Source organism: Cuculus canorus, unplaced genomic scaffold (genome assembly GCF_017976375.1).
Source record: "Cuculus canorus isolate bCucCan1 unplaced genomic scaffold, bCucCan1.pri scaffold_79_arrow_ctg1, whole genome shotgun sequence".
NCBI classification, from domain to species: domain Eukaryota; kingdom Metazoa; phylum Chordata; class Aves; order Cuculiformes; family Cuculidae; genus Cuculus; species Cuculus canorus.
The window spans coordinates 131,960-144,916 of NW_026527852.1; the positions used below are offsets into that span (position 1 = coordinate 131,960).

Below are 12,957 nucleotides of genomic sequence, written 5' to 3' on the forward strand. Positions count from 1 at the left end.
GCACGGGCTGCTTCATGTCTCCCCAAGAAGAGAGAGGAGGACAACTCCCAAGTGACTGAGCCCCCGTGCTCTGCAGGGCCAGACCCGACCGCACTGCTGCTCCCTGCCCTCTCCACCTCCCCACGGCAAAGCTTACGCTGCCAAATCTCAGAAGCAGTGGCAGTCGAGGCTGGAGTTGAAGACCATCCTGAAGGATCACAGAGCAAACGAGCAGGCAGCTAAATTGGAATGGAGCTTCAGCTGCCAGGCCAGGATGCCTCCCTACAAACCCTGGAGTCAGCGATACAGGGCTCGGGCAATAAATGTGATCGGGGAGACAGAGCACTGGGCAAGGCTGGCAGAGTTAAACCAAAAGGGGAAACCTCTGGGCTCTGGACATTTCCCAGCAGAATTTATCCAGAAGGCATGAGAAGAGGAGCTGACAATATTGTGAAGAACGGGAGGCCCTACCATGGAGATTAAAATCCGAGTAATGACTGCACAGAAGCAGAGACAGGCAGACTTTACCTACCCTCCACGCAGACAAATTCTCTGCTCCGGCGGATCTGGCACCGGGTACTGCAACATCCAAATCACAGCCAAAACGCTTTGGTTTTCACACCCTGAGAAAACCGCAGGCAGCTCCCAGTGGAGAGCCCACCTGCCTTCCTCCAGATAGTCCTGGAGAGTGAATCCAGAGTGTGCTTTGCCCTGGACACCAGAGACGTCTCCGAGGCAACAGGTCAGCATCACAAAGGAGGCCACGGCCAGTGGCCAGCGTGTCACTGGCCCACAAGCCCGTGCATCCCACACTCCGGATCAGGAGTTGCTGCAGAGGGGACCAGAGCCCCACAGCTCCGAGTCTGCGGGCGTAGAGGCACAGAACAGGCACCGCGTGGCCCTGACCATGCCGTGCATCCATTACAAGTTCTTCTCCAGGCTGAACTATGATACCGTCAGCTTCAGCGGCCTTGACATCTCCCTGGGAGACCTCAAGCACCAGATCATGTCTCGGGAGAAGCTGAAGGCGTCCAGGTGTGAGCTGCAGATCTCCAACGCCCAGACTGGAGAAGGTGCGTTGGGCGGTGGGTGCGGGGCTCAGGGACCCCCGGCTGGCAGCATTGCAGATGCCGCGCAGCAGCCACGGCTCTGGGAGCCACACTCTGCTCTTTGCTGTCGTCCCCAGACAGCGTGAGTCAGCCTGGGGCCCATCCCACCGGCGGGCAGAGGGACGGGAGGGCAAGTGGTGCTGGGGATTAAGTGCGGTGGGAAGCGATGATGGGATTGGGCCACGACCAGGAGCTGTGACTCGTGCTGGGGCCTCGCAGAGCTGTTCTTTCCTGGCTGCTCTTCTGATCTCCAGATCTTTCCGTTACACACAGGACCGGGCATAGAAGAACACATGGATGCTGTGCGACAGGGATTGCTCACAAAAGTTTTTATCTCCTGGCATTTTTTAGGTGAAATGATAAGGAAAAGTTGGACAATATAACAGCAAACTTGCCAGGTTTCTTTGAAATCTTGTGCAGAAGGCAGGAAGCGATGGAAATAGAAGAGATGGCTGCTTGGAGGCAAAACAAAAGTGGTTTTGGTGACTTAATTTTGTTTTCCACTTGTTCTACTCCTCTGCATGGGAACCTGGCTGTGTAGCTGTTGCAGACACTGCTCCCCGGCCCCTTCAGAAGATAAAGGGAAAAAACTAGACCAGGAATTTTACCTCAATGGGATGTTTGGAATTCTTACATGTGGACATAAAGTGTTGGTTCTATAGAACTTTGACTCTGCAGCAGACCTCATGAAATGTTGCGATGATTTTGGAAACCCAGTGGATCTTGGGCAGCGGAGGCCAATTTGTTCTGATTGTTGGGAGTCCTTTAACCTGCTCCTGTTCCCATCAGTTGCCGTCCTTTCTCCTAGAGTTTGTGACTGCTCTGTAGTCCAGAGGGAGCTGGCGTGCGGTTCCCGAGGGGGAAGAGCAGGAATTGGTTTCAGCTCAATGATTTCTCTGTTTTGTGAAGAAGCACTCTGTCATATGGAAATGACAGTGAAATGTGCATTTCAGTGTTGAGACGGTGTCTTCTGGGGGGGGTGTTTTGGTCTAAGAGGGGTTCCTGCTTGTAAGAACAATGTACTGAAAAATGGGGTACAAATTGTGAAATGTTCCTGTTTTGTGTGTAATCCCTGAGCAAAGCCACCCCGACAGCTCGGCTTGAGAGACAGTGCCTTTGGTTTTCAGCCCCTCGTTCTGATTCAGTTTGTGAAGGTCAGGGCTTGCAATATTTCTGACTGTGAGCCGATCCCAGGAAATGACTGCTGACGGTGCTTTCAAATATTCCATCGTATCCAGCCTGTGGGATTGCAGCATAAAAGGCGTTCTTCTGGAGAGAGCTCGGCATTTGAAGCAAATGCAATTTCAAGCCCAAGGCTCTCAGGCTGTTGTTTTCTTTGTTTGGGCTGTGTGTAAATAAGGTCAGAAGGCTTTCCGCCTGCTGAGATGAAGATGGTGTAAGCCAAGGCAAAGCCTGCAGAGCTTCAGGCCCACACTGTTCCCTAAAGGCTTTTACAGACTCATCATCAGTGATTGCGTTTGAGTCTCTCTGCTCTGCAAACTGTGAATGGGAAGAACTCACGGTGTTTAACTGGGACAGATGATTGGCTGAAGAGGGGAAATGCCACTTCAGTCTGAGCAAGTGTTGCCCACCTTGTCGAAGCAGGCTCAGAAACCTGCAGAGTTGCTGAGATCCAAAGTGCAGCTCTGCCAGTTCCGTTTCCACAGAAATGCAAAGCCCTGAGCAGCGGAGCAGTGCGGCTGTTGATGGATGAAGCTCCAAGGAGTCGCCCGAGGCGGCAGGCTTTCTGCTGTGTTCTGCCAGCCTCGGGTGCTTGCAGCACGGCTGAATCGGGTTTAGTTGTCAGCTGGGGAAGCCAGGGCACAGAGTTTTCAGGCTTTGGGCCAGGGCTGGTTCTGCTGCAGGGCAAGCTGGCCGGGCTTTAGAGTCTGCTTTGTGCAGGTGAGACTTTGAGGGGTTTCTTTTTCTCCAAAGATCTGTTGGGTGTATAGACGAACCAAAGCGAAAGCACCTTCAGGCGGATCAGGAGAGAACCTCCTGTGCTCACAGACTCCTTCGTGGCCTCTGAGTCTGTCCTGCTGCTGGCGTTCAACTCTTTCACACATTACAAAGCTTTTGCTGCTGGTGTTCATTCAACGTGAAGATCTCTTGAGAGTCTCTGTCCGTGTGCTGAGATGATGAGAGCGTGACGTGACATCAGATTGTGCTTCTCTGTCTGAAAAGAGGTTCTTTGCTGTGCTCTGGAATTACACAGTAATAGACATTCTTACAACCTGACTGATTTTTTTCTCTGTATTTATGTTGTTTTCAGAATACACAGATGAGAACACCCTGGTTCCCAGGAACTCATCGGTCATCGTTAGAAGAATCCCTGCTGCAGGAGTTAAAGTTGCCAGGAAACGCTGTGTTCCGTGAGTTTCGGACAGGATTCCCTTGGGTTCTTTGTGAGGGGTTTCTGTGTTACCTTTCTGTATGGAGATGAGTTTCCAGAGGTGCTCCCACTGTGTCTTTCTTGCTAAAGCTGCTGTTAATCGTTGCTGTCGTGGAGAAGATTGTAATGGATCTCTCCCAAAGCAGACTTACATTTTCAGTCCTGCTGGGGCATGGGGTGCAAACTCCAACAGTGGTAACTTTTAAGATGGTTGTGTTGGGTTTGTTCTTGGGATTGGTTGTTCTGAGACCCAATTGGTAGATCCCGTTTCCTCTGCGTGGAGAGATTCCTTATTATGTGTCTTGGCTTTCTTGCTTTTATAGTACAGACAGGTGGGCATTGGAGAGTCACCCTGCCATTCGTTCCCATCTCGGAAGAGTCTCATTCTCGTGTTTGGCTGTTTCTGCTCGTGGGGGAGGGGGCAGGGTTTGGCAGGTATCCCTACACCCCAAAGCAGGGGGGTTGCATAGTGACTGTAGAGGAAAGACCAAGGGCTGCCAGCTGGCGAACCACGCAAACAGGAACTTTCATTTGTGAGGCATTCCTGTGAGTTCCCTAAAGACAATGTGATTCAGACAAGAGAAACAGCAGCCCGAAGCGTTCTGCCTTTTGTGCCCGTACGATGGAGGAATAGGGCATCCTGTCTGAACTTGAAACTCACTGAGCAGTTTAGCACCTTGCCAAGTGCTCCTGGTTATCTTCCTCAGCTGTTTGTACCCTGAGCTGATAGCTGTGCTCCAGGTTTTAGCTCTGTATTCCTGAGATTTATAGAGGACAGAGGATCGTGTTCTTGACTGGAATTACATATATTCAGTGCTGAGTACCAGATTGCTGCTGTCAGTGATACTTTCACGCAGCCTGGTTCTACATCAGCAACACCAGCAGGGTTTGTACGGTGCTGTTTTCCAGACTTCTGACAGATCTCCCCTTTCCAACACAGCCAGGAGATATTTTTGGCGTGCGGTTTTGCCAGGTCTTAGTGAGGTGGGTTCTCAGTCAATGAAGCCTCGAGATGTGGGTCTCTGAATGTAAACTGAGGGCCTGTCACTGCAGTGGTTGTTGCAGTGCTTTCAGGCACTCCCTAGGAAGTCTCGACACCACCGCGTTGTGCTTACAAAGAGAGCGTGGCTCTGGGGGTTAATTTCAATCGGCGTGCTCAGCGCTGTCCTGTCAGTGCATCCTCTGGGGCTGTTGGATGGCCCCTCTCCAGGCACTGCAGCGCTGCCCTGAAATGCGAGGAGAGGCGCTGCTGCCGTCAAAGGTGCCTTTGTTCCCTTAGGCAAACCTGCGTTTGGAAATGTCCAGACCACCACTGCTCTTTCTTGGGAACTGAAGGGCCCTGCCTGGTACCTCTTTGTAATGGTTGATGATTTGAGAACACAAACTGTCGTACAGACTTTGTGGGTTTGATACGAACGTGGCAGAGACAAAATATCGGAGGGCTTCCTCTTGCACTGTCGTCTTCCGAGTCTGTCAGTCTCAGAGTCATTGGTGAAAAACCAGTAATGGCATTTGGGTTTGTTTTGTTTTTCAGTTGCACTGAATGCACCAAGAGAGAACAGTTTCTGTATGCGAATGAATTTCCACATTCACTGCCCTATCAGAACACCATGTTTGATGCTTAGGCTTTGTAATCGCTTTTCTCTGCTTTACGTTGGGTACGAGTGGGGACTGTATTTTCAGATCTGATTGCCTTTCTTTCTTCTTTTTAGACGTGGAACGGAGGCAGTACGTGGAACACCAAAAGCGGTATGTAAAAACACAGCCTCACACTTCTCTCTGCACTCGGCACTTATTTCTAAATAATGAAGGCATTCTCCAAGCGTGAACTTAATCTGTTTTCCAGTAAAACACAGAATATGTTGTAAATAGAATAGATTTGATTCAGCACCATAGACACGGAGAAATGGCATCATTTGCACCGTTCTCATGGGAACAGTGGTGTTTGTGCCTGGCAGTGCATTGTATTTCACCCAGAATATGCTGGAACATTCCCTGCATGGCTCTGTGTCGCACAGGCAATGTGCGATTGTGTTTAGCTCCTGCGGGTTCAAGGTTTGCACAGCTGAACAGTGCCGTGCTCTGCATCTGTCTGTCTGCATCTGTCTGTACAGCTTCTGCTGTGCTTTTTGTTTCTGGCCATTCAAATGGTTTGGAGTGGACTTTTGCCCTTTGCACACTGTATCACTCCGCTCTTGGTTTTCAAGACTACTTTTGCAGGATGCTTTTTGAAAAGGATAACAGACCCCACAGAGGAGCAGTTCTTGTTGAACTCAGTGCCGTTTCCTCTTAGTTCCTCAGCGTGTGTTGGAACACCGATGCCATGTTCGTAAACAAATAAACTGAAATATTTTTAAAAATACTTTTTAGCTGAGAATTGGCAGCTGCCTCTCCCCTTCGACTCCAAAGCTGTTGTGAGTGTTTGACTGGGTTCCTTCTTTGAGCTGTTCTGGAGCAATGAGCTGATCTCAATCCGGTGTGGTTGTTTCCACCTCTTCTCATTAACCTCACGGCACTCTTACGCTGCCGTAGGTTTGGGCTTTGTTGTGAGCAAATAGAAATCACACCAGGCTGGAAATGCCTCTTTCAGTCCCACACGGAGGACACGGTGCAGACTTTCAGAGTACAGCAGAGGTTCACTGTGGCTGCGTTTGGGTTGTAGAACTTGACTCTGTGTTTGATTTTCTCGGCACAGGTTGATGACTCCTCTGCACCGATGACTCTGGCCCAACTTATTAAGGTAAATAGAGAATATTCTCATTAACAACTCAAACCAGTGTTTGCTTAATATTTTTAGATCTTATAGTGTGCTCTGTCACTGAGAACTGCTGCAATGTGCACAAAACTTTATATTTTTTATGATTTAAGTTATGTGTTTTAACTTTACAACGAGTGTCTGTTCTGAGCCGGCCCTGTAAGGAGCAGTTCCAAGGCTGGGAAGAGAGAAGGGGAGCACCTTCTCAGCCTCAGTGTCTGTTGCAGCATTCCTTATCTCCAGGACACAAAGCAGCAGCACTGCAGAAGCTCTTCATTAGTTTCATTACTTTTGCATTGCAGAAGAACCCAATTTTTACAGCAGAATTGAATTGGCTGTGAGTGATGGACATTTCCGGGGCGGGGACACTGCCCAGCCCGAAAAGAAGCGTTGCTGGAGCTTGGACAATGGCATGGCTATTTCTGAACTTCTAGTCATGACAGTTCTAGATCCCTTCTTGGAATGCTGCACGGTTTCGTCAGCTGTAGGACACAAACTGCGGACAAGGCAATAGGATTTGTTTGGCCACGCACTCTTTGAATTGTGTCCCTGTCCCTCATGGTTCTCAGGAATGCGCCTGTGTGTGTGTGTGTGTGTGTGTGTGGCGCGTGAGCAGATGTGACTGCTGAAACTGCTGTGGCGCCGTGTTTTGCTGTGCCACCGATTGTGGTTTTTGCTCTGCAATGTGTAACTTTGTCTGGGGCAGCCCCAGTGATCACTCGGCGAGAGCAGGCACAGGGCTGGCGCGTTAAATGACGACTCCGTCCGGTTGCAGAGATGAGAGAGGGCAGAGCTCAATGCAGAGGAGCGTTCCTCCTGCTGAATAGAAAGGCTGAGGTTCTTTTCCAAGACTGAGAAATCTCTTCCCAGTGGAAACTTCTTCCCTCTCTCACTGCAGAAATGAGATCGGGTCCATTCTGGGGAGACAAACAAAATTAAGTATTTCAGACAAATACAGGGGCAGAAGATAAAGCGGCTGAAACCTGTGAGTGCCTTTGCCCTCTCAAGCACGAGCTGGCTCAGCGAGAAGGCAATGGGTTGTAAAAGTTTTCTGTTTCTTATTCTTATGTATTCAATGCCATCTTTCAATTTGGGTCTATTCCCAGTGATGTTTTATGGGTTTGGATGTGTTTTGCAAAGCGATTGTGTTCAAACAGATCAGTCAAGCACCTGTAAGGATTTCTGTCAGTGTTATTGGAATGATTTCCTAGATGTTGATCTGGGTTCTGTTACTGCTGAGGAAAAACGGTGTCTATGAAACCACAAGGTATAAAATGTTGAAAGGCGTTGCTTGCTTTTGTGAGTGAAGGCAGACAGAAACCAAACCCAGAGTGGTGGGTGTGAAGGAGCGGTGCTTGAAGGTCCAACTAATACGCAGTCGTGCCCTCAGCCCCTGCTTGTACCTGGCCTGGTGTGTAATAAAAGCAGCTGTTGAACACAGAAGCCTTTAAAGAACCAGCTGGCTTCAACAACTGGAAGACCCAGATCTGCGTAAGGTTTCTGTTCCACTTTGTGTGTCAGAAGGACACAGTCAGCTGGAAACAGCACAGGTTCTGTGGTCTGTAGTTAAATGGCTGAATAGGATGAAGTTTGTAGAGGAGAACGTGCCCTGTGGGCCGCCTGCAGCACCTGGTGGGCAAATTGCTACTGAGAGGAACTTTTGTCTTGCTGAGAGGTTGTAAAAAGTGTGATTCCTTTTAATGCTGCTGTGTCTGAAGCTGAATTCCAGCAAGGAAAACAACTCCCCCGACTCCTCAGTTGGATCCTTTGAATGCTGCAAAGTGTAAACACTGACAGTTGCACACGTCTTTCTGGGTTAAATGCGCAGTGGGTATCTGCTCCCTCAGACAGTCCGGAGCTGAACGATCAGTGTGAAAGTACTGGATCGTATCATGCTCTCCACATGTGGCTCCAGTCCTCTTGGAAGAAGCCAGAGTTGGTCACACAAGTCTTTATGGAAAGGGCAAACCCGGCCTGAGGTTCTGAGTGCCCAACGATGCTCTTTGCTCGTAGGTGAGCAGGAATAGAACCATCATGAAATGGTGTGAGGGCTCCCAGAACCTCTTCAGGACATCTCTCTTTCGTGTCAGCAGCTGTTTTCACACAACTTCAGCCCACGCTGTGCTGCTCTTTACAGGATGGGGTGAATGGTGCTGTCTTTGTCCGGGTATGTCTAACGTGCGTGTCCAATGATTCCCTGTTACACAGATCGCCGATCTAGCCGGAGCCGATGTGCCTGAAGCAGATAAAATAAAAGCGATGATGATCCAGTCTTCCCAGGACTATGACCCCATCAAGTAAGTGTTGATAAGATCCAACCCATCCTTTGAAGATGAGGGGAAAATGGTGGAGATGTTTGTTTGAAGAGGACAGACATATAGACATCTTTTCTTTTTTTCCCCAAACCTTTTAGTTACGTGAAGACACCTCCGTCGCCATATACTTGGTTACGTGATGGAAAACCTGGCCACTACGTAAGGAACGGCCCAGACAATGGGGTAAGGCTGTGGGGCACTTATGGGGTCACCGAGCTTTGGATATTCTTACCTGGGCAGGGAGGTAACAAATCCACAGCCTGTCCTGGTAAGAACTGTGTCTCCTGGGGTTGAGGATGGAGGTTACACAGCGATGCTGCAGAGCCCTTCAAAATTCAGGGGAAACCTTGAACCTGGAAGCGTCAATTTTTCTTTATTCCACAGGTCTTCCTGTGAGCTTTCATGGGGTTCTTAATCTATTTCCGTATTCCTGGGAATTGGTCTGGTTTTAACTCTTTAATGACAGTTCAGGGTATTAGTATTTCTTGTAAAGCCAAGATGTTTCTGTTGACCCCGTGTACTGAATATTTGTATGTTTTAATTACCCAAGTCCTCAGTTGAGTATCGGTGCCATTGCACATCAGTCACTGACTGCAGATGCACGAGGTACGACCTCAACCTTCGTACAGAGACGGGGGATATCAGTCCCTCCCGGGGCCGAGTTAGAGCCTTGGTTTCAGCTCTTGCTCTGAACTGCGCAGTGGAGGAGGCGCAGGTTTGTGTCTCTGCTCTGAGGGGATGATGAGCTGAGGGATATTTCACCCTTAAGAACATGACGTTAAGCCAAGGAACTCGATTGAGTTCAAAACACTGCTCAGGGCTTGGGCACATCCTGTCTGTATTCATTCAGGAAAATAGGTCTTTCAGTGGCGCAACCCCTTGCGCTGGGTAAAAGGAGAGGATTAAGGGCTTTTGCTGCTGGCAGATATGATTGAAATATCATTTGCAGTGTGAGTCTTAAGACGAGATCTGTCTGCATTTCTGTTCTGAACAGGGCAGACATTTTGGATCTGTTCCCAGAATTAGAAAGTGCACAGGAATTCCGAAGAGTTTCCTGAAGGAGGTGGAGGATCCCAACACAAAGGGGGCTATGCTGGCAAACACTGGGAAATACGTCATCCCAATCCTTAATGCGTAAGTATGGACTTGATTGGACTGAGCAAACAGGGAAGGAGAGAAACCATGTGCGGATGTCTGAGTGGCAGCGCAACCGATTGTGCCAGCGTCTGTAACTGCAGGGGAGGAAGCATTGGCGTTGTATCTTAACCTGGGAACCCGGGACACCTTCTGATCTTACAGGCGCGGGGGCTGCTGGGGCTGCCCTGGGTGCTGGGTAAACTCGTGGGGTGCTGAGAACTATTTCTGCAAAACATGCCAGTGATGCTCACAGTGGAGTCGCTCTCTGGGAAAGCACATTTTGCTTCTGGTTTGTGTTTCAAAGGCGTCTTGCAAAATGTAACAAACAGCTACGGGACTGAGATTTCCTCCCCCTCCGGCTTCTGTCAAATCCCACACTGAAACAGGCAGAACTGCTGTTGCTTCTACTCTGTGCTAATTTCTCCGTTGATCCTCTGAGTGGGAGAGTTCTGCAGAGGGAAAATTGTTTTCTGCTCCCTCTTCTAGTGCTGTGGCTCTACAAAAGGAGGAGAAGCTGCCTGCCTGTGTTTTCACAGGCTGATGTAGAGAGAGAAGAATCCCATCTATTCTCTTCCTTTGGTAAATCCAGAGCTTGAAGAAGTTTTCCTTTACGTATCTTGAACCTTTTTCCTTTTCCTCCCCGACCCTCTCCAGGGAAGTTTATGCCAGAGAGAAGAAGAAAAAGCCTCCCTTGTTAGCGGTGGAGCCATCGTCCAGCTCCTCAGATCCTGTTCCAGAGGAACAGCTGCCACTGACACCTCCTCCCGCTGCTTTCATGGCTGTCAGCCCTCCTGCTGCTCCGGTGAGTGCCCCTGGACTTTCTCCACCTTCCTCTCGGTCAGTCAGACATTCGTTGGATGACAGTGGAAGTTTTATTTCAACACATGCAGTGATTCTTGTATTTCAGCAGAGCTTCTTTTCCAACTCTTTGCATTTATTCCCAAGGGCTGTCCTGTCCAAAGCCAACCGGCCGCGGCGGCACCAGTTCTCCCGGGCCCCCAAGGACAATCCATGCCCACAGCTGGTGAGTAACCATCACTGCAGGATTGCTGTAAAAACATTCTCTTCAGTTCAACTGAATGCGATCTTTTTCCTCTCCCCAAAGCTCATCCCAAGCGAGGCGGGAAAAGGCCCTCAGCGGGTGGAAGAGCAGACTGGGAACTGTGAGTACCTCCAGCCCCTCACTCTGTTACTGCTTGTGAGCTGTGACAGGAGGCCGTAAGACAGAGCCTCCACCGCAGCTGAGTTAGAAGGGTATAATTGTGCACAGAGGGTTGTGGAGAACGCAAGCGGTGATTAATTTTTAAATGGCTTGATTGGAATTGGCTTTTACAAAGGGGAGCTGTGCTTGCAGTAAGAGTATTCAAAGTAAACCTCCGGTGCAGGACCAAGAAAAGGACTCTGAACAATGAAGGCTTTTTGAGGAGACTATCGTTACTTACAAAAACTGCCTAGAATTAAAGGATGAGATGGGAAGCCACGCCTTTGAATATTGGCTCAGTAGGGCTGATGAGATCAATCTCCCGATCAATAACTTGGTTGATACTGATTGAGCAAATAGCTGGAAAAGTCAACGCTGTTCTTTTAGGAATAGTTTGGATTTCTTAAATTCAGCCATTTCCAATGGCCAAGCTGCTTTCTCTCCGCTGGAGACGGAGGGTCTGGTTTATCTGTTTATTGAGGTGTGATCTCCCCTATGCTAAGTACAGGGGGGGATCCTGTCCCTGGTCCTGCTGCCCACACCGCAGCTGATGCAAACCAGGATGCTGTTGCCCTTCCTTATCCAGGGAGAGGACAATGGAGACGTAAAGAGGAGACAATATTTTCCTCGATGAAATGGCATTGTTTTTCATATTCTATTCTGATAACGGGTCGGGCTGCAGTTACAGTAACGTGCGTCTGACATAACCACAAAGGATTCAGTCTTTTTCTCAAAATTATTTTGTTGCAGAGGGTGAAAATGCCAAACTGAAACTGGGTAAATGTCACCCTAAACCTTTCCCTAAAACTGATAGGAATTCTAAACTGGTTTTGCTTAAACAGGATCTTCCCCTTTGGCATTTGCAGGCAGGAGACAGATTCTCCTATTGGCCAGGTTTTGTTGCTTGGTTTTGTTTTTGTAATAAAGGTCCATCTTATTTTAACAGGGAAACAAAGAAGTCCAAACTTGACCAATTGACAAATGAGTTTGCTGAGGAATCGATGGAATAATGAAAGATTCCAAAGGCGCAGAGGCGTTCAGTTTCCAGGTAACTACTCTCTGTGTCCATAAAAGAGAGGCAGAGTTTCTGGAAGAATCAGGAGTCGCCTCACTCTGCCTCTCGATCGTGAGATGGAGTGGATGATCCAAGGGATTAGCAGGGACAGGCGTTTCCTATGGAGGTTGCCAGCTCAAACACGGCAGAGGTGACGGCTGATGGAGAGTTCGAGCATGGCAGCCGTTGTTAAGGAGCAGGCGCCTCTTTTTTCCTGGAGCTTCTCTGTAACAACTGCCAGGAGCTGGAACCGGAATAGGGGCAGTTACTGCATTTGCCGTCTCTCCCTCTTGTGGTTGTAACCATGACCTCAAAGCACTTTGGAGGAATCACGTGAAAGTGTCTTCATTTCCTTTATCTCCTGTGGTTCTCTGCTGCTCTGTCTCGTAAGCAGAAACTGAAACGTTATTGAGTTCTTCAGTTGGCAGCAGCGTTACGTCAGTAGCTGAGAGAAGCTTTGATGGAGAATAAAAACCAAAGGAAACTTGGGAGGCAAAAAAAATGGGGAGAGGGACTGTTTGAAATTAACTTTATTTTTTTGTGTTTTTTTTTTTAAGGTCCAAGTCCCCATCCAGCGCTTCATCTCGCTGCAGAGATTCAGCTCAGTAATACAGGAGACTTCTTTTGGTTTGCATTTAATAAAAGTATTATTATTCAGATATTTTGTTAATTAGGCCCTGATTTCAAACAACAAACAACACACAAGAGAAAGAAACCCGATTTTTTGTGTTTTTAATTAGCTGCGTTGTGGATGACAAGATTTATCATGTCACTGGGAATCAGCTTGATTGGCCAATGCAGTCGACAGCTTCTTGTACCTTTGTTTTCTTTCTCCTATTGGATGCATCAAAAAGCTCAGGGAATGAATGGTGAGGAAAACACTTGGAAGGTAAAAGCAAAAAAGAGGCAATAGTTATTAAAGACATAAAGCTACGAGAATGCACAGCAGCTGAGTTTCAGGAGTGCATCCGCTTGTTCCTTGACTGAGAAATAGCGGGCAGCTGACAAACTCAGG

The 12,957-nt window shown here is 48.6% G+C and overlaps 1 protein-coding gene across 1 annotated transcript; it reads left to right on the plus strand.

The window, feature by feature from the left end:
* Positions 1 to 886: 886 nt before the first annotated feature.
* LOC128850803 (E3 ubiquitin-protein ligase RBBP6-like) lies at positions 887 to 12,631 on the plus strand. Its single transcript, XM_054055818.1, has 12 exons — positions 887 to 1,052; positions 3,361 to 3,460; positions 5,193 to 5,229; positions 6,176 to 6,220; positions 8,444 to 8,532; positions 8,649 to 8,733; positions 9,545 to 9,684; positions 10,342 to 10,489; positions 10,633 to 10,711; positions 10,793 to 10,850; positions 11,835 to 11,936; positions 12,500 to 12,631. The coding sequence occupies exons 1-11, from the start codon at positions 887 to 889 to the stop codon at positions 11,896 to 11,898; spliced, it is 1,011 nt and encodes a 336-aa protein (XP_053911793.1). The 3' UTR covers positions 11,899 to 11,936; positions 12,500 to 12,631.
* The last annotated feature ends 326 nt before the right edge of the window (positions 12,632 to 12,957 follow it).